At 44.0% G+C, this 22,389-nt stretch overlaps 1 protein-coding gene across 8 annotated transcripts in view; it reads left to right on the top strand.

Moving 5' to 3' along the window:
- itpr3 (inositol 1,4,5-trisphosphate receptor, type 3) overlaps positions 1–22,389 on the top strand; it is a 321,535-nt gene that overhangs the window by 50,979 nt on the left and 248,167 nt on the right. For all 8 annotated transcript variants that reach the window (XM_085910327.1, XM_085910318.1, XM_085910310.1 and 5 more), the window contains one exon: positions 4,798–4,884. In XM_085910327.1, the coding sequence (XP_085766453.1) occupies positions 4,798–4,884 (87 nt within the window). The remainder of the gene's footprint in view (positions 1–4,797; positions 4,885–22,389) is intronic.

Raw genomic sequence — 22,389 nt, 5'->3', positions numbered from 1 at the left:
ACGATGGTGGAGCTTTTGAAGCATGAGGGGACCTCACACAGCTCCAAGGAACGTTTGAATATCCGTGCAAAGGTGGATGCCAGCTGTTCAGCACAGACTCTCAGGCAGGAGAGGGACACGTCGTCTGGGCCTGTTGCCTTCCTGACCTGTCTCCAGAACATCTGACACACCTCCTCCTTGCTGGTCTGAAGTGCGGGTGCGGCTTCTCAAAGCGAGAGAGTAGGTGATAACGATGATGGAGGTGTGAGCAGGGGGGGGTTGGGGTGAGGTGTGAACGGTGATGCAGGAGGTCCTGTTGTGTGGTTGGACTGTTCAAACCTGCAGTAAAACCTGTTTAACTGTTTTGCAAGCCTTGGGTTCTCCACAGGACAGTGTCAGTGAGTTCATGCAGGTCTAAAGTTACAGCTTCAAAAACACCCCAATCGCTGCAGTCAAAGCAGGCTTGGAGGTCCTGAAACTGCATTTTATCTCGACAACTATAATTATAGCAAAAATGTCCTTCATATTTGGATGCCTTTGGAAATTAAGTTAATACATGAGCCTTTGGGGATGATTTTAAATTTTGATGATATTATTTATTTCACTACTTAGTTAGTTAGTCGTTAGTCGAAAGAAGAGGTCGAACGGTCATCTAGAAATTGAAGTCTTCTTTGATGTATATACTGTTTAGGTCTTTTAAACCATCCGTCCCCAACCGTTTTAGCACCAAGGACCAGATTAATGTCAGACAATATTTTCACAGTTAAAGACTGGCCTTTAAGGTGTGGTGCATAAATACAACAAAATAAAATGGTACGACTGGCATCAAAACAATGGTATAACATAATAACAAATGTGAATCTACTGTGTATGATATATTTAGCTGTCTTTGTTAAGACCGCGGAGATATGTTAATTTACACTAGCGTACACCTGCGCATAGCTGAGCTCAAGATAACTATTTCGAACCAGATCTGACAACTCCCGATGTTAAGGATTCAAGATGTCTTCACTTAAAAAAAAAAAGAACTGAATGGTTTCAAAGTATAACTATGAAAGAGAAACACGAGATTTAGAGCTTCAAACATTTAAAACAAATTCATTATATAATAGGAATTCATATCAGACGAGTGAAAACAGTGAAATAATATAAATCAAAATTCAATGATTAAATAGTGGCATTTGATTCCCAAGGCCCAACGCATTGAAATCATCTTTAATCAAAATTAAAGGATTATTAAATAGAATTTAGATGATAAACGATTAAAACGGGGAAATATTGTAAATCAAAATTAAATGATTAAATAGTTGCAGTTGGTTTCAAAGGCCCAACGCATCTAAATAATCTTTAATCAATATTAAATGATTAACGATAGCGTTAGAATCCGAAGGAACAATGCGTCTAAATAATCTTTAACCGAAATTAAAATATTATAAAATACAATTTAGGATAAAAGGATTAAAACGGGGAAATATTGTAAATTAAAATGAAATGATTAAATCGAGGCGGCTCGGTGAAACAGTGGGTAGCACGTCCGCCTCACAGCTAGGAGGGTGCGGGTTCGATTCCACCTCCGGCCCTCCCTGTGTGGAGTTTGCATGTTCTCCCCGTGTCCGCGTGGGTTTTCTCCGGGCACTCCGGTTTTCTCCCACATCCCAAAAACATGCTTGATAGCCCGATTGAGCATTCCAAATTGTCCCAAGGTGTGAGTGCGAGTGCGAATGGTTGTTCGTCTCTGTGAATAATTGTTTAAATGAATTAAATATTTAAACAGAATTAATTTATCTTTCAAATAATTCTGAAGGCAATTTAAAGCGTCAGTTTTTCGAATTAGAATTAAGCGCGGCCCTACTGCTACAGTACGGGCCCGCTACGGGTGAATTACTTATTTGGAATAAATGTTTAAATGAATTAAATATTTAAACGGAATTAAATTATCTTTCAAATAATTCTGACAGCTATTTAAAGAGTGGCAAACAACCAATGAACAATTGAATGGATTTAAATCCAATAATAATCCGATTAATTTAATTTAAACGCTTTTATTGTATTTATCACGGTCCGATTTTATACCATAAGTACCTGCAACAGAGTCGATTTGTCAAATCAAAATTAAACAATCGATCGCATATGCCATACAAATTAGCGCACAACGAATTAAATGATTATACAAAGCCACATTTATTGAAAAAGTATGAAATAGAATCACAAATCTTAATTCCTCCAACAACTTGAACAATTTCACTCACTGATACTTTGTTCAAATAAAATCATTCAGTCACGGAGTCATTCCGATTATAAAACAAAAACAGTAGAGTAGGAAAAGGTATCTACAAGGTTGGTGGCTGTTTTTGGTGGAAATAAAGTCCAGTGATCAATTCGAATTAATCTCTAAAATTCTAATTTTTAGGAAATAGGTTGGCCTCGAGGAGACCGGCGAGCCCTTAACGGCAATCCTCCCCCTGGCTTGAACACGGAAAATCGGTTCCCCTCACCTAGTTCCTCGTAAAATGTTGTCAAGTCCAATTCTTTGAGTAAATCCAAATAAATCCAAGCATCCGATCTTGCGTCTCACACTAAGATTTCTGAGGCTGGAAAAATCTTGAAACTCTTGCGGGCTTGTTCACGTATTACTGCTCTGTGGGAGAGGGAAGCGCCATGCTGGCCTGCGGTGGCTTTTTATAGACCTCTCTGCCCCCCCCCCCCCTCCACCTTTACTGCAACCTATATCTTGCGTAGCATAGGGTTTTTTCCCACGCCTATACACCTGCTGGACTCTGACAGCTGTTTCAGCTCTTTCTTTTTTGTTTCACTCGCTATTTTCCACTAATGGTACAGCCAACACCCTGGTCAGCCTCTCACTTCCTCTTTCTGAATTTTCCATTTCCCCTTTCTTTTAGAACTAACACTTTTATTTTACAGGTCGATAAAACGTACAATCATAGATCTTTGATTATAATGATTGAAACATCTCAGGACATTTGAATCAACCCCTTTTAAACCTTTTTTTACACACCACCATATTCATAGTAGTGGGCACCTTGGTCCAATTGTGTAATAATATTGCTTTAAGCTGTTACAGAATATATTTTAGCAAAGCAAAGAAAATAAAATCAAAAATACAAACATTTGAATCAATTCTCTTAAACATTGTTTTTAAACACACCACCATATTCATGGTGGTGGGCACCTTGTTCCAATTGTGTAATAATATTGCTTTAAGCTGTTGCAGAATATATTTTAGCAAAGCAAAGAAAATAAAATCAAAAATACAAACATTTGAATCCATTCTCTTAAACATTGTTTTTAAACACACCACCATTCATGGTGGTGGGCACCTTGGTCCAATTGTGTAATAATATTGCTTTAAGCTGTTACAGAATATATTTTAGCAAAGAAAAGAAAATCAAAACTACAACCATTTGAACTTCCCTGTGACCTAACCGACCGTGTTATTCTATTTTACTCTATTTCCCTTTTTTGCTAGTTCAGCTTGTCTTGCCCCACTTTGGTCTCATGTAATGGTTTGGCACCATCTTTTGGAACAATTTGGAATTTCAGCAATGCCAATTTATTCAATAACTTCTGAGTTCAGATTTTGCACCACTTACTGCTAAATTTTGGAATTTCAGCAATGCCAATTTATTCCTGAGCTCAATCCAACACTCACTTTTTGCACCATCTGTTTTCCCCATCCACCATGCTACTTGACACACATTATCATCACTCACCATGATAATGGGTTTTCCTAGTTATCAAATCAAAATACTCAAGAGGTTTCAAAGCATATTATGGCAAAGCAAAATGAAATAAATCAATCCAAAGTTGTGTGTTACTATGTGTTATTCGAAACACTCGAAACATTCGAAAAATTACTATAAAAATAACCTACTTCGAGCACCACACAGAATTATGTAGATTAGGAGGGGCGACCTGTCGTTTCTTTCTGATTGCTACCAATTAAATATTTTGGATTTATTAGTCTCCCATTAGGTTGTCAACTTTAGCACCATCTCCTGGTGAAATTGTGGAATTACCACTTGTTTTAGGCTTACCAATTTGCCCGGGCCAAATCCAATATTCAATTATGCACCATCTGTATTCCCATGTCACTTGACAACACAAAAATGTACAGATGAGAGGGTGACCCTACTTTGCGGATTTCACTTATCGCGGGGTGGTTTTGGAACCAATTATCCACAATAAACGAGGGATTAGATCACCAAATGATTCCCGAGCGCGGCGCCGCTGCTGCTCACTGCTCCCCTCTCCCCCAGGGGATGGATCAAAATCACATGGGGATGGGTTAAATGCAGAGGACAGAGCCCTTTGAGACTGCTTGTGATTTAGGGCTATATAAAAACTTGACTTGACTTGACTTGACTTGGATTACTGTAGTTCAGTATGATCGTTTATTTTTAGATAATATTCTGCTGTCAAATGTCCTTTTTGTAGTGTTTATGTAGTTTTGCTGAAGGAAAGCACTAGTTTGGGCTATCTCAAAGTCGAAATTCTACATTAAATGCATTATTTTACTAAAAAAAACTAATTTTCTTAGATTTTCTACTCAGAAATAAAAATTTTGATGAAATTATTTTGTAATGCTAATTGCTAAAGAACGGAAAAACATAGAAACTGTTTTTCTGCTGAAAGAAGAGAATCTTCTAATATTTCTCTCTTCCTATGTTTAGATAGCTATTTATAACACTATATTCTGTAGGCCTTGCAAAATCTGTCAAAATCCAGTAAAACAACTGTGATTAAATGGGTTAATGTGTGTTACACATTGAAATATGTGTGTGCTTATGTGTGGTGTAGCATGCATCAAACTTGGAGCAGAAGCAGAACGAAACGGAAAACAAGAAGATTCATGGAGATGTGGTGAAATATGGAACCGTCATCCAGGTACTTTTTACACAACTTTCATAAAACTGTCTTGTGTTGGGTAACAAACTTTTTGCACAGACTAACCCTTTCCTTGTCATGTGTAGTCATGTACTAACACACGGTTCTTTTAATATTGACTTTGTTTCAATGCACCCACGTGCACACACTGGGTGTGGTGGTTGCTCAGTGGGATGATTTGCCAAAAGATTCATGTGTGTGTGGGGGGGGAGGGGAGTATCGTATTTTCCGGATAGTGTGTGCGACCTCTACTCTGGAGCGATTGATGTGTGAAATTAACACATTATTACATAATTTCACGTTATTCTCACACTAAACCGCAAAGGGGCGCTCTGGGCCTGTGTTGATAACTGTGTTGATGAGTCTGTCGTAAGCAACGTAGAAGATGAAGCGCCACATCTTCTACAGCTGGTGGAATTGTTTAAAAGTGACACATAGAGAAGGAGGTGCAGACCAGAATCGGCAAAGCCGCAGGAGTGTTCCAACGCCTCAGATCATCTGGTCATCAAAATCCATCAGTATGTCCACAAAGTTGCGCCTCTGTCATGTCATCCCTACTGTCACCTAGTATGCCTGCGAGCTGTGGATGAAGACATCAAGCATCACCAACAAGCTGGATGTCTGTCATGTCATCCCTACTGTCACCTATGCCTGCGAGTTGTGGGTGAAAACATCAAGCATCACCAACAAGCTGGATGTCTTCCACAGACCGTGCCTCAGATACATCTTGAGGATCTCTTGGAGAGACCACATCACCAACAAAGAGGTGATGAGAAGAGCAGGGGTAGCTCCACTGTCCGACATAGTCTCGGACAGGAGAAGGAGAATAACTAGGCATGCACTCCGACTGCCAAGTGAGAGGCCGGCGAGTGTGGCAATGGACTGGATGCCAGAAAGGGGGAAAGAGTAAGACGGTGGCCAAAGAAGATGTGGAGACAAACGGCCAAGGAAGACCTGAGAGAGATGGGAGTCAGCTGGCATGTAGCCAGGAGGGGCCAGTGACCGGAGCAAATGGGGAGAACTCGTCACCCAATGTTTCAATAGGAACGGGAGGAACTAACTAACTAACTAACTAACTAACTAACTGAAGATTTCATTGGATTTAGTGATTTGGAGTGACACGGATGTTTTTTGTCAACTTGTTTGCATGTTATTTATGCTATAGTTATCTGAATAACTCATAATATGTTATGTTAACATACCAGGCACGTTCTCAGTTCATTGTTTGTGTCATGTAACGTTAGCATACTGTACAATTATTCAGCCTGTGTTTTCCTTTATTCTGTTTTTATTTTAAATTTTATTATAAATTGCCTTTCAAGATGTTGGTGGTCTTGGTATTAGATAATATCGAATACATTTCCCCCCAAAATGCGACTTGCGGGACCTGCGTGAAGCTGGCCCCCCACCCTGTGCTTCATTTGTGCTCATTTGTGCCGTAAAAATTTTCGTTTGTGCAGCAAGGGTTTCTTAGTTATAAAAGATTCTTTTATTCAAGACTCAAGAATTTTTATTCGCCATGTTTGAGCATGCCAAACAAGGAATTTGACTTCGGTACATCACAGCCTCTGTTCAACATTTAGGTGACTAACAACACTCAGGACATGTGAAAATGACAAATGACAATACAATGACAATATTCTCAGCCATCCACTGGTCTTAAACTCCCATGAGGGCAAGGAAAAACTCAAATCTCCGACTGGGGGAAGTGAGAAACCTTGAGAAGAGACCACAGATGGGAGGGTCCCTCTTCCAGGATGACCAGGCTGCAATGGATGCAGAGAAGACACATAGCACAAACAGTGTAGACAATCCAAAAAGGTGTGGAGAGCAAGATGTTATTGCACAGCAATGACTCTGAGACTCTAAGAGTGGTGTGAGTTCATCAGAGCAACAGCCTGGGGGAAGAAGCTGTCTCTGTGTCTGCTGGTTTTGGCGTACAGAGCTTTATAACGCCATCCGGAAGGGAGTAGTTCAAACAGACTGTAACCTGGGTGAGAAGGGTCTGTAGAGATGTTGCTTGCACGTTGCCTGGTCCTGTACAAGTCTTGGATAGATGGGAGGTTGTTCCAATGATCTTTTCGGCAGTCTTGATTGTCCGTTGCAGTCTGTGCTTGTCTTGTTTGGACACCGATCAAACCAGACAGTGATGGAGGTTGCAGATGACAGACTGGATGATGGCAGTGTAGAAGGTCTTCAGCAGCTCCCGCGGCAGGTTGAACTTCTTGAGCAGTCTCAGGAAGTACAGCCTCTGCTGGGCCTTCTTCCGGGCGGAGTCTATGTGGCTGGTCCATTTTAGGTCCCGTGAGATTGTGGTACCCAGGAACTTGAAGGTGTCTGAGGAGAGTATAGTATTACTGCGGATAGTGAGGGTTGAAAGTAGCGAAGGGTCTCGCCTGAAATCCACTGTCATCTCCACGGCCTTGAGCGGGTTCAGCTCCAGGTGGTTTTGGCTACACCAGTGGATCAGCTGCTCCACCTCCTGTCTGTACGCAGTCTCATCCCCGTCCCGGGTCAGTCCGATGAGAGTCGTGTCGTCTGCATACTTCAGGAGCTTCACAGGAGAGTCACCTGAGGAGAAATCGTTGGTGTAGAGAGAGAAAAGTAGTGGGGAGAGGACGCACCCCTGAAGGACGCCAGTATCGGTGGTCCTGGTATCACATGTGATGCTCCCCAGCCTCTCCTGTTGGTCAGGAAACTGTTGATCCACTGACAGGTGGAGGCAGGCATCACAAGCTGGATGAGCTTCTGTTGGAGGATGTCAGGAGCGTATAGGTCATCCAGAGTTCACCCAGCCCCCCATATGCTCAAAATGATCCCAAAATGGTACCGTTCGTTTGTGCTTCGTTTGTGCTGGTTTGTGTGGCAAAAAGTTTCATTTGTGCTGCTATGGTTTTTTAGTTATTACACATTTAATTTATTGCCATGACGTCACCCAGCCCCCCATTTTCCTCCAAATGGACCCAAAATGGTTTGTGCTGGTTTGTGCAGCAAAAATTTTCGTTTGTGCTGCTATGGTTTTTTAGTTATTACACATTTAATTTAAAGCGATGACGTCACCCAGCCCCCCATTTTTCTCCAAATGGATCCAAAATGGTACCGTTCGTTTGTGCTGGTTTGTGCAGCAAAGTTTTTTTGTTTGTGCTGCTATAGTTTTTTAGCTATTACACAATTAATTAATTGCGATGACAACACCCAGCCCCCCCCCCCCATTTTCCTCCAAATGGACCCAAAATGGTACAGTTCGTTTGTGCTTCGTTTGTGCTGGTTTGTGCAGCAAAATTTTTTGTTTGTGCTGCTGTGGTTTTTTAGTTATTACACATTTAATTTATAGCGATGACGTCACCCAGCCCCCCCATTTCCCTCCAAATGGACTCAAAATGGTACCGTTCGTTTGTGCTTCGTTTGTGTTGGTTTGTGCAGCAAAAAAATTCATTTGTGCTGCTATGGTTTTTTAGTTATTACACATTTAATTTATAGCGATGACGTCACCCAGCCCCCCCATTTTTCTCCAAATGGACCCAAAATGGTACCGTTTGTTTGTGCTTCGTTTGTGCAGCAAAAATGTTCGTTTGTGCGGCTATGTTTTTTTTTAGTTATTACACATTTAATTTATAGCGATGACGTAACCCAGCCCCCCATTTTTCTCCAAATGGACCCAAAATGGTACTGTTCGTTTGTGCTTGGTTTGTGCTGCAAAAATGTTCGTTTGTGCGGCTATGTTTTTGTTTAGTTATTACACATTTAATTTATAGCGATGACGTCACCCAGCCCCCCATTTTTCTCCAAATGGACCCAAAATGGTACTGTTCGTTTTTGCTTTGTTTCTGCTGGTTTGTGCTGCAAAAAGTTTCGTTTGTGCTGCTACAGTTTTGTAGGTATTACTCATTTAATTTATAGCAATGTCACCGTATTTCGTTGCGAATTTCACTCTCCTGGAATGCTCCTGATGCAAGACCAATGGACCCAAATTGTTAAGGATTGTTTGTGCCGCAAAAAAATTAGTTTGCGCTCAGTGAATAATTCAATTTGTCGTTTATTTAATATTAATTTATTTTCTAGAGATGTCAAATCCTTGCTCCATAGATCGTTGATTAACCATTTGTTTGTGCCGTTGCAATTTTTCATGATTAAAATCATGCATCTTCATTCCCCCAGTCATGTATTTTATTCTAACAAATTTTCACTTGCCATCCTGATAACTCCTCAATTCTTACACATGTATTATCCAACTAATTACCATGCAAAGTGACCTCTGCAGGCCGGTAAGACATATCGCAACAGGGTGGCAAAAAACAAAGACGTGCAACTTATTCAAGCGACAAATGGACAATTATTTTCGAAGATTTAATAACAGAGTCACAAGAAAGTGTTTTTTTTTCTGAGGTGACCATCGACCAATGTAAGTAAAATGTGTAAAAAAAAAAAAACTAGTTCATACAATATAGAATTGAAAACACCCCAGGTAGTCTGAATAGCTAGATAGCTAACATTGTCTTTATAGACGTGTGTAAGTTGCACAGACCAAGAAAACTAAATTTCTAAAGAAAGCATGCTTGATACTTTGAATGGTTGGAATTGGGGGGTTAGATCACCAAAAATGATTCCCGAGCGCGGCGCCGCTGCTGCTCACTGCTCCCCTCTCCCCCAGGGGATGGATCAAAATCACATGGGGATGGGTTAAATGCAGAGGACAGAACCCTTTGAGACTGCTTGTGAATTAGGGCTATATAAACTTGACTTGATTGATTGATACATTAAATGTCAAAATAAATTTCCCTTTGCATCATTTTTCCGTCCATGCATAGCAATTATAATTAACACGCATGTCCATCCATCCATCTTCTTCCGCTTATCCGGGGTCGGGTCGCGGGGGCAGCAGCTTTAGGAGGGACTCCCAGACTTCCCTCTCCTCAGCCACTTCATCCAGCTCATCCCGGGGGATCCCAAGGCGTTCCCAGGCCAGCCGAGAGACAGTCTCTGCAGCGCGTCCAGGGTCATCCCCGGGGTCTCCTACCGGTGGGACATTGCCCGGAACACCTCCCCAGGGAGGCGTCCAGGAGGCATTCTGATGAGATGCCCGAGCCACCTCATCTGGCTCCTCTCAACGTGGAGGAGCAGCGGCTCTACTCCGAGTCTCTCCCGGATGACCGAGCTTCTCACCCTATCTCTAAGGGAGAGCCCAGACACCCTGCGGAGGAAACTCATTTCGGCCGCTTGTATCCTGGATCTCGTTCTTTCGGTCACGACCCATAGCTCGTGACCATAGGTGAGGGTAGGAGCGTAGATTGACCGGTAAATCGAGAGCTTTGCCATTTGGCTCAGCTCTCTCTTCACCACGACGGACCGGTACAGAGTTCGCATTACTGCCGACGCTGCATCGATCCGCCTGTCAATCTTGCGCTCCATCCTGCCCTCACTTGTGAACAAGACCCCAAGATACTTGAACTCCTCCACTTGATGTCATCCCCGATCCGGAGTGGGCATTCCACCCTTTTCCGACTGAGGACCATGGACTTGGATTTGGAGGTGCTGACCCTCATCCCGACCGCTTCACACTTGTGCTGCGAACTGCTCCAGTGAGAGCTGGAGATCACGGCCTGAAGAAGCCAAAAGCACCACGTCATCTGCAAAAAGCAGTGACGCGATGCTGAGGTGCCCAAACCGGACCCCCTAGACACCTCGGCTGCGCCTAGAAATTCTGTCCATAAAAATTATGAACAGAATCGGTGACAAAGGGCAGCCTTGGCGGAGTCCAACCCTCACTGGGAACAAATCTGACTTACTGCCGGAAATGCGGACCAAACTCTGGCATCGGTGATACAGGGACCGAACCGCCCTTATCAGTAGGCTCGGCACCCGTACTCCTGAAGCACCCTCCACAGAATCTCCCTAGGGACACAGTCTAACGCCTTCTCCAAGTCCACAAAACACATGTGGACTGGTTGGACCCATGCACCCTCAAGGATCCTGCCGAGGGTGTAGAGCTGGTCCACTGTTCCACGGCCAGGACGAAAGCCACACTGCTCCTCCTGAATCCGAGGCTCGACCTCCCGACGGATCCTCCTTTCCAGCACCCATGAAAAGACCTTACCAGGGAGGCTGAGGAGTGTGATTCCCCCTTCTTAAAGAGTGGAACCACCACCCTAGTCTGCCAATCCAGAGTCACCGTCCACGACATCCACGCAATGCTATAGAGGCGTGTCAGCCATGACAGCCCCACAACATCCAGAGCCTTTAAGAACTCCAGGCGGATCTCATCCACCCCGGGGCCCTGCCACCGAGGAGTTTTTTTAACTACCTCAGTGACTTCGACCTCCGAGATTGGAGAGTCCGCCTCAGAGTCTTGAGGCCCTGCTTCCACAATGGAAAGCGCGTCGGTGGAATTGAGGAGGTCTTCGAAGTATTCCCCCCACCGACTCACGACGTCCCGAGTCGAGGTCAGCAGCACACCATCTCCACTGTAAACAGTGTTGACCGTGCACTGCTTCCCCCTCCTGAGACGCAGGATGGTGGACCAGAATTTCCTCGAAGCCATCCGGAAGTCATTCTCCATGGCCTCACCACGGAGTCCCGTAGGCCAGAACAGCCTGATAGGACTCCTTCTTCAGCTTGACGGCATCCCTTACCGCCGGTGTCCACCAGCACGTTTGGGGATTGCCGCCACGACAGGCACCAATAACCTTACGGCCACAGCTCCGGACATAAGTCCGAATATGTCTAGTCGGAACTTTTCTGCCTCACACACCAGCCTTTCCAGCCAGAGGTGACATTCCATTTCCCTAGAGCCAGCCTCTGCAGCTGGGAATCGGACCGCCAAGGTTTCCGCCTTTGGCCGCTGCCCAGCTCACTTGGCACCCGACCCCTTTGGCCCCTCCTACAGGTGGTGAGCCCATGGGAAGGGGGACCCACATTTTCTTTTCGGCCTATGCCCGGCCGGACCCATGGGCGAAGGCCCAGCCACCAGGCGCTCGCCTTCGAGCCCCACCTCCAGGCCTGGCTCCAGAGAGGGGCCCCGGTGACCCGCCTCCGGGCGAGGGAAAACTGAGTCAATTTTTGTTTATCATCATAAGGGGCTTTGGTGAGCCGTGCTTTGTCTGGCCCCTCACCTCGGACCCTTTTGCCATGGGTGACCCTACCAGGGGCATGAAGTCCCAGACAACATTGCTCCTAGGATCATAGGGGCACGCAAACCCTTCCACCACGATAAGATAACGACTCACGGAGGGGTAACACGCATGTGTAATTTTTATTATTCAAGCAATGAAACCCGATTATATTTATTTGTCCTTCAACTAGATGCCCAAACAACCAGCAGTAGACAATGATTTAATTATTGCAATTCTCTGTTCATCAAAAGAGGCCATCCTTGAACATGGTAACATAGCCACTCCAAGCACTACTGTGTGGACAGATCTGAGTGACCAGTTGGAAAAGAAGATGTCTGCAAAGGCTCTGTACACCTTTGTAAAAACAAAAAGACACAATATCTGGTCAGCTCAGGGATTCAGTCATGATGAAACTGATCCTGAAACTAGCAGTGAAGCAAGCTCGGAATCAGGTCCTGAATGGTTATTTCAGCTTCATATTCCTTTTGACAAGTGGATGGAATTTATTCCGAAAAAGGCTGAATACAAAGATAAGAACTGTCGAACCTAAAAAAGAAAATATACATTTTGAAGCCTGGCACCTGGACCCACATCATAAATGAACAAACCTGGAAAACGGTCAAAATTCCTTGCACATTTGTTTTTAAAAGAGCCAAGGTCTATCCATCGGTCTCAAATAATTATGTTGAAATCAGAGGATACTGCAAGGAGTGTCATGGCCTTCTCAACATTAATTGTGGCAGAGAGCCAGAAATTAACAGCCCAATAATATTGAACTGTTTCATTAAGAACAGTGATGACTCCCTTCACACTGGTAGCTCAAAGCGGTTTCTATCTGGACAGTTGCGTGAGCAGGTAGCAAAGGAACTTTGTGAGGGCAGGATGGAACCACATGTATGGCGAGCATCACAGGCAAATAAACTGATGGACTTCGGAGACTCTGAGCCAAGCTAACTGCAAATTTGTCCACCCTGCGCAAGGCAAAGCAAGAGAAAAATGATTTGGCATTAGGTGACAAAAATCCAATTTTCTCATTGCAGATGTTGAAATACAGTTTACCTCACACTGACAGCATCAAAGACATTGGACTTGACAAGTTTTTCCGTCACTATTGGAGTCAAACACAAATGCATGTGTACAAGAGGTTAAAGAAATCTCACCCAATATTATGTGTTGATGCAACTGGCTCAATAGTTAAAAAACTGATGAAACCGAATGGCATGTCTGGCCATATCTTCCTGTATCAGGGTGTTATGACAGGGCATACCAGCTCCAGTGTCCCAGTTGTGCAGATGCTGTCAGAGAAGCATGATGTTAATGCTATCACACAGTGGCTGAAGGAATGGATCCATGCAGGTGCATCTGCTCCTAAAGAAGCAGTGGGTGACTTTTCTCTGGCGATTCTTGGAGCTCTCGTCAAAGCTTTTACCCCTCATCCTGATCTGAAGAGCCACATCAATGAGTGCTTTAACATTTCACGTGGGAATCAACCTGGACATCTACCCCAATGTTTTGTCAGGGCAGATGTAGCACACTGAATTAAGATAATCTGCCAATGGGACTGCCTGAAAAACAAAATACCTCATGTTAAGGATTTCTTTGTCAGGTCAATAGCACAGCTTCTTAAGTCACAATGTTTGCAACGTGCAAAAGAGCTTCTTTGTGCTTTAACCATTGTGGCATCGAGTGAGCGTAATGACAATTCTGGAGCCCCTATCCCATCAGAAAAGTCCAAGAAATACTTGAGAGTGCAAATCACAGAAGAATTTGTCCCCATTTCAGATGAGGAAGTTGAGGGACAAGAATCAGGTGATTGATTAGATCAGCACATCCAGACTAATGTCCGACAGTGGGTGACAGAGACGACAATATGTGAGGAGAGCAGGTCACGTGCCATGGCTGACGGGGATCGAGACAACATCCACTTCCTCCCTGAGATAATTCCCCACATAACAAGACTCTGGACAGCAATAATTTTATAATTTTTATAATAATAATTTCTTTAAAAGCACCAGCATCACTGCAAGTTCCGCAGCTGTTGAAGCAGAGTTCAAAAACATAAATAAAGGACTTTTCAAGCATGAAAGCCTACCCATTCGTGTGGACCGGTTTGTTTGCTCGGCATCTTTCCTTCATTGAGGGAAACATGCGGATTTGCTCTACAAAACAAAAAAGTGAAAAGGATGTGTGTGATGCCACGACTGTCGAAGAGCTTGACAATGTCTGCACTACTTCTCAAACTGAAGTAGTAAACAAAATGGAAAAAAAATCTCATCCTGGAGGGGACCCAGATGCATCTATCTTCCAATGGATGACAATGCAGTTGAAAACTGGAGAGGTTTAGTGGTCCCACCGAAAAAAAGAAAGACAACTTCATATCTCTCTCCTTGTCCTGATTAGCCGCATATTGATACACAAGTGGGCTGGAAAAAAAGTCAAGGTACCATTGTTGAAAAACGGGAACCATCAACAGCCCTTTAAACTTCGCACATCAAAAGTGTCTGTGCTCAATACTTGTGCATTTGATGCTGTCTTTCAATGCTTATACTGTTCTTTCTGTGAAAGTTTTTTATTTGAAAAGAATGTTCTGAACTGGGCGGCTCGTGGCGCACTGGGCGGCTCGGTGGCGCACTGGGTAGCACGTCCGCCTCACAGTTAGGAGGGTGCGGGTTCGATTCCACCTCTGGGCCTCCCTGTATGGAGTTTGCATGTTCTCCCCGTGTCCACGTGGGTTTTCTCCGAGCACTCCGGTTTCCTCCCACATCCCAAAAACATGTTTGGTAGGCCGATTGACGACTCTAAATTGTTCCTAGGTATGAGTGCGAGTGTGGATGGTTGTTCGTCTCTGTGTGCCCTGCGATTGGCTGGCAACCGGTTCAGGGTGTCCCCCGCCTGCTGCCCGATGACGGATGGGATAGGCTCCAGCACGCCCGCGACCCCCGTGGGGACTGAGCGGTTCAGAAAATGGATGGATGGATTTTCTGAACTATGAACGTAGGAACCAATTCCTCCGCCTGTTGAAAACCATCACAACACAGGGTGTGAACCCACAGGTATACTCACAGAGGGCAGAACTGCTGGGGGAAATATTCAAACCTGTCCTCCTGACCTCTGGTGCTCTCCAAATTGATGCACAATGCCACGTCTTCACTGTAATTGAGAGCGCAATGAGGAATATACCAAGTGTTTATTTGATAAACAATGCTCCTCTGCAGTTTAAACCAACAAGTAACAAGGCAAGTTTCACTTGTTTGTGCAAACATTGCTGTCCTGCAGACCTGTGGCATGGCTTATCTTCAGACTGCTGCTGAAGGAGGGACTCTGCCTTCCTGGCTCTCTCTGCCTCAGGCCAATTGAAAATTCTTCCCAGTGTCCGTCTTCATTCAAAACACAGGACAACAGTACAGGCAAGGCTCTGTGTTCAGGTAATGTTGCTCACAGCTACAAACTGAGAGAGTTTGTGTGGATTGACACTGACCTTGGTAGCAGTTGCAAGGAAGTTTCCTTGCTTGAATTTCCCTCCAGTCTGGAGCTAAAAGAGAAGACTTTTAGTTTGAGAGCAGTCACTGCCTTTGAACCAGGACCGACCCAGGATTCTCTTGGGCATTATGTGGCATACTGCAGGAGGACTGCATGTGCCTGGGAGATCTATAATGACCTGGGAAGTGGAGTGAAAGCAGCATCAGTAAATACTAAGATCTTCCCACATGCTGTTCTACACAGTGTAGTGATGCATTGTTTGAATTGTTGGAAAAAAAAAGTGTTGATAAGGTTCCCTTTGACAAATAAAGTTATTTTTTTCACATTTTCAAGTTTCTTTTTCTGGCTGTCATCAACTTCACATACATCTATTAATTGTTGCATTAATTAATGTTTTGGAACAGACATAGACTCACCAGATAATTTAGGTTGCGGTGAACCTTTTTTCATGTCAGAAGTAATTGAAAAAAATGATCATATAGACTTATTGATAACAAGGAAATTAATCAATGAGAGCGATAAAAACAATTACAGAAACATCCTCGTACTAAAGGCCATTTCACGCAGTGAAAGATTTCTGTAAGCTAAAAAGAAAAAAAAAGGCTAAGAACATATTTACCTTGTATTCGCGACGAAATAAGGTGATGTCATTGCTATAAATTAAATGTGTAATATCTACGAAACCGTAGCAGCACAAACGAAACTTTTTTTTTCGCCCAATATCAGGGGATGCTTTGAGAATAATTGTCAATTGATTGTCTATGTGAAGCGCTTTGAGACTGCTTGTGATTTAGGGCTATACAAATAAACGTGACTTGACTTGACTTTGCAGCACAAACCAGCACAAACGAAGCACAAACAAACGGTACCATTTTGGGTCCATTTGGAGAAAAATGGGGGGCTGGGTGACGTCATCGCTATAAATTACATGTGTGATAACTGAAAAAGCATAGCAGCACAAACAAAAATGTTTGCTCCACAAACGAGCACAAACGAAGCACAAACGAACGGTACCATTTTGGGTCCATTTGGAGGAAAAGGGGGGGCTGGGTGAACTCTGGATGACCTATAAAAGAATCTTTTATAACTAAAAAACCCTTGCTGCATAAACAAAATTTTTTACGGCACAAACCAGCACAAACGAAGTACAAACGAAACAGACTATTTTCCTTAAATTTTGCGTGGGGTTGGAGGCCAGCTTCACGCGGGTCTTCCGGGGCGGCTTGGTAGCACATCCGCCTCACAGTTAGGAGGGTGCGGATTAAATTCCACCTCAGGCCCTCCCTGTGTGGAGTTTGCATGTCCTCCCCGTGTCCGCGTGGGTTTTCTCCGGGCAGTCCGTTTTCCCCCCACATCCCAACAACATGCTTGGTAGGCCAACTGAGCACTCCAAATTGTCCCTAGGTGTGAGTGCGAGTGCGAATGGTTGTTTGTCTCTGTGTGCCCTGCGATTGGCTGGCAACCAGTTCAGGGTGTCCCCCACCTACTGCCCGATGACGGCTGGGATAGGCTCCAGCACGCCCGCGACCCCCGTGGGGACAAAACGGTACAGAAAATGGATGGATGGATGAATGCGACTTCCAGTGCATAAGTCTTTTCCATCTTTATTATGCATTTTATGGCCGATGCAATTTATACCCCGAAGCGACTTATAGTCCAGAAAATACAGTATGTAGTGTGTCTGTGGTACGTGTGTGAAGTGTGCGTTTCTGTTTATTGTGTGTATGCGTGTGTGTGTGTGTGTGGGGGGGGGGGGGGGGTGCAGGCGTTCATATGTGTGCGCGCGTGTTTTTTTATGACTGATAAATGATTTTAAGCCTGTGAGCGAATTTAATCATTGGAAATTGAACTGTTCAGCCTGTGTCTGTGCAACAATTTTTCATTGGGATGTGTTCAATTGCCAATTAAAAGGACTACAATTAACTGCACGACACACTTCAATCAGCATATATTTGTCACGTAAGGTTCATGTATTTTAGTAAACTAAGAATTTATTTAAAAAAATGAAACTAAGCAGAGTGAGCTATCTTTTGTAACAATGAACAATACATTTTGTTGGTGTAGTCTCGTCTACATATATTAAAATCGCGGGCCACTGTCATTAAACTGTCATATTAAGGAGAAGACCACAAACTATCAGCCGCAAGTTTACAGTTTAGTATTTACATTGTAAATACAGTTTAGTAACAGTATAGGTCCTACTACTGATCCCTGCGGGACACCTTATGTGACATTAAGATCAGAAGTCGCGTTCCCATGTTCTACATGGCGGGTCCTCTCTGAGAGGTAAGAACTAAACCAGGAAAGTCCATCCATCCATCCGAGCCAATATCCATCCCACTGACGTGTGGTGAGGTTCATGACTGGGGAGGCACTGACGTCACCCTCGCTAAAGTATGTCCAGCACCTAACCATGTCACAAAAAAGGTTGGGAACCCCTGCTCTAGTATGTCTTATTTATTATTTAATTTGAACTATTTTAATTAAAATCTCATATCAGCAGTCTTCACACGTAAAAACAGTCAATAAAGCACATGGCCACCAAGGAGCTTTTTTAAGCACCTCATATTCTCCAGGCGATACTTCCCCAATGGAAGACATGTCAGTAGAATTGAGGTCTTCATATTCTCCTCATGGACTCATGACGTCCTAAATTATGGTCAGCAGCATCCCATCTCCACTAAGGGTCCCACTCCTAAAACGCCGGAACAGAATTTCTTTGAAGCTGTCCGGGAGTCAGTGTCCATGGCCTCACCAAGCTCTTCCCAAGCCCGAGTTTTTGCCTCAGCGATAGCTGAACCTGCGTTCCGCTTTGCCATCTGGTACCCATGAGGTGCCTCTGGAGTCCCACCGGCCAAAAAGGCTGGTCTCCTTCCGCTAGATGGCATCCTTTACCGCTGGTGTCCACCAAGCGTGTTCGGGGTTCCCGCCACGACAGGCATTAACCACCTTCCGACCACAGCTCTGATCGTCCGTCTCAACAATGGAGCCATGGAACATGATCCACTCAAATTCAATGTGCCCTTTCTCCCCCCCCCGAGACGTGAACAAAGCTCTGCTGAAGGTGGGAATTAAAAGACTTTCTGACAGAGGATTCCGCCAGACGTTCCCAACAAACCGTCACAATACGTTTGGTTCTGCCAGGTTGGACCGGCAGCTTCCTCCACCATCGGAGTCAACCTACCATTAGGTCGTGATCGGTTGACATTTCTGCCTCTTTCTTTACCTGAGTGTCCAAAACATGCGGCCACAAATCCAACGACATAACTCGAAAGTTGATCATCTAACTCAGTGGTCCCCAACCCCCGGGCCGCGGACCAGTACCGGTCAAGCTGCCCAAGAAAGAATAAATAATTATTTTACACCTCGGTGATGTGTCCAGAACATTACTCATGTTATGTTGTTGGCACGATGTCATGAGGATGCTGCAAGTAAAGTTGCATAGAATACACAGTGGATTCACGTTTATTATATAATACTGTGACGTTCGCATACAGAATTTCCCTATGGAACGAGTGTGTTGGGATGGTGATTTTTGTGATCACGCACTTCTGTTCTTCTGCGATATGATTTGCTGGAAAGACAGTACGATGACGTTTAGGATTGTGGTTGTGATTGTTGTTTTGTGGAAATAAGATTGTAGTTCAAACACGGACGATTTTTGCAAAGAAAACGTCTATAAACCATGTGCAGTTTGTGATTATTTGATTTATTGATGCTTTTGACATTTGATTCTGATTTTCTAGAATTGTTTTTAGAAGTTTTCTCCGCAAAAACTGTGACATCATCAAGCACCGATCCGTCAAAATATTGTCTCAGTAATCCGGTCCGTAGTGCTAAAAAGGTTGAAGACCACTGATCTAACTGTAGCCTCGGGTGTCCAGGTACCTATGGACACCCTATGTTTGAACAGGGTTGTCAGGTCTAAGTATGATCAGACATTTTCAACACATATTTCAACACATATCACTGACAGCACACAGACAACACAAAAACAGCAGAGACACAGCTCACAAACAATACCAACAAACAACGCTGCGCAAACGTCATCCTCTATTTTGACGTTTTGGTTATACTTTTTTTCTCATCAGTCCCTTTTATCCTTCATGCAAATGTTGTCACCACTTCCTTAAGCATCACTCTTCTTCAAACATTCTCTGAAAAACTCACACTTTCTCTGCCTCGCCCGCGGCCATAGCTCCCCCCCGTGCGAGGGGGGACGCGGCATCAATGTTGATTGATCACAGGCTGGCCATTTCCTGCAACAATCATGATGCCGGCCCACCGCCCACACGAGCATAGCACAGGCCCACGCACACAGCCCAGACCCGCGACTACGCGCAAGCCCAGGCACGCTCCTCAATCTCACCCTCTCAAAGGGCAGGCCTACTTTACTGTTCCCCCTTCATCATGTTCACATTCAACATCTTTCACTGTCTTCTACACAACATTTGTTGTCTCTTATTCTCATCCTATCAAGCCACCTTTCTAGTCACTTTCTGTCACACACTTTATATTCTCTACTGCCACACACACCTTATTTTCTCTACTGCCACACCTCGGTCATTGTAGTTTCTCCAACCAACTTAAACACAACATCGTCCACTTCTCAACTTCCCTATATTGCTCAACAGCCTCCTGAACATTCTCCATGACTAATTTCTTCCATAGGACACACATCTCACTCACACACACACACACACACACACACACACACACACACACACACACACACACACACACACACACACACACACACTCATGAGGATCCTCTGCGCGCGCATACACACACCAGCACAAATGTTTGACGCACAACATATCAGACCACATAGAACGCACTAAGAATACCTTTTTGCTCATCTTACTTGTCTGATTTATTCTCTATTTTACTTTTAGAAGCTATTTGTAATTCTTTTCCATTCCATATGTTTCCCCCAGAATAATAATACATCCAAATAGGATAGGATAACCCATCCTATTTATTTTCCGATCTATCTCTTTTGGTAGTTGTATTGTTGCTGCTGCCACACTCTCAGTATCTGAGTTCAGATATGTGATTGTGGCACCAACTGGTGACAACTTCATAAGAGTGTCAGTACAATTTGTCAGGTCCTGGAAAATTTTTGTACCAGGTGGTGACATGCAAATCATTATTGTTTTTGTTCATTTGTGCAGTCACGTGCCATGTGGCCTTTTTATCCGCAACTCCAGCATTCTTTTTGACCAGGTTGCACAACTCCTCTTCCTCGGCCTCTAAAGCCTGCTCTGACTACTCTTTCTGCATGGAGGGCGTGTTTTATATATTCCTCCAAAGTTCCGGTGTTCATTCCTTTATAATTATTGATCACTCTAATTTGTATTGCTGGCTTGGACCCTATGTGGATGGCATTTTTTAATTGTTGCTGATAAGCACCTTGGGGTGCATTATCTTCTACCAGTCCACTGTGTATTTTGAATACTTCTGTCATGCGCCATCGATATTCATCAAAGGTTTCATTATCATTTTGCTTTGTTCTCCCTATTTCTGTATAATTTGCTCTCATTTTCCTCAACTTATCCATTTCTAGCGGGCTTTTCTGCCTGGTGGCTCTGTCTGTCGACCCATATTGAGGAGGTGATTCCTCAATTTTGTGTGTGTCTTGTATTTGCGGATACAAGTTTACTATGATCTTTTGTTTCGAATCTGTAGCCTGTGTTTTTTCCTCCCGCTCTTGTATTTCTTCTAGCTCCCCCTCAAATTCGTATTTTTTGATCCGTTTATCTAGATATTTAATTCGATCAGGATCTGCCTGCCAATTATTTTCCAATCTTTACATTTTGGATTATCTCGGATATTAATTTTGCTCTTTCCGTTCCCCATTTTAATCAATTTGGTCCCAACTGTAAAACCATAGGGGTTTCTAAAGTCGGGTGTTTCGAGTGGGATAACGAAAAGATCCTGTGGTGATTCCCACTTCGACCAACGTACTGGTGGAGAATCCTTGCCTATTGCGTCCACAGAACCACGTTACGTGTTCCCCACTGCTTTAATATGGAATACTATATCTAGTGATACGTATTCCCATTCACACACTCAATCATTCAGTATTACGGAACTTTCGGTTTGCCGCGGACTCCGCTAACCCTTTTTGACGGACTTCTCCGTCGGACACGTCTGTCCTTCTATTTAAACGGACCTTTCCGTTTTGTTACATCTCCGTTGTGTAACTTTTATGGACCTCTCCATTTTGGTACCTTTAGACGGACCTTTCCTTTCTATCCTAGGACTTTTATAGGGCACGACAAGCCCTCGGCCGCACCATTCTTTAAAAAATAAAATAAAACAACTCGCCCCCTGTTTCTCTTCACCTCTGCACCTCGGACTGCTTTCAACCTTCAGATCCCAGCTGACGAGCAGACAGCCAGCCCTTGAAAAGGATTGTAGGATCTCACCTATGGAGTTCCTCCCGCGGGCGGTCTTTCTGGATCTCTGCTGTCGCCAGCTGGAATATAGATGTATTTTGGCATCCGGCTCGAAGGACCAAATAAATGTCAGGTCTAAGTATGATCGGACATTAAATCACATGCTGGAACGAAGAGGAGAAGACAACCAGGATGAGTTTACTCGCGAGGAGAACGATAGAGAAAGGAAGCTCAGTCACAATCTCCATCAGTTCTGAGTTCCTCCTCCACGTGCTTCTCTTTTTAATGTTTTGGTTGCCCTGGTTACAGAGGCGTTGCTACACTAAAGGGAGGGGAGATAGTGGTTGTAGCAACGCTTATTAGCTAAGGAATGTAGTGTGGTGTGATTTAGCACTTAATTGTCGGCCCTCAACCCCCGCACTGGGATTGCAGAGTCTGGTCTCTAACCTCAACCAGCTGTCTTCTCCATGGGTGAATGCCCCTTACCTGTGGAACAATGCAACTAAACCCTTGG

This window comes from Syngnathus leptorhynchus, chromosome 1, assembly GCF_054491065.1.
Source record: "Syngnathus leptorhynchus isolate UIUO chromosome 1, UIUO_Slep, whole genome shotgun sequence".
NCBI classification, from domain to species: domain Eukaryota; kingdom Metazoa; phylum Chordata; class Actinopteri; order Syngnathiformes; family Syngnathidae; genus Syngnathus; species Syngnathus leptorhynchus.
The sequence above is the reverse complement of the archived record's forward strand: the minus strand, read 5'-3'. Positions and strand labels throughout refer to the sequence as shown.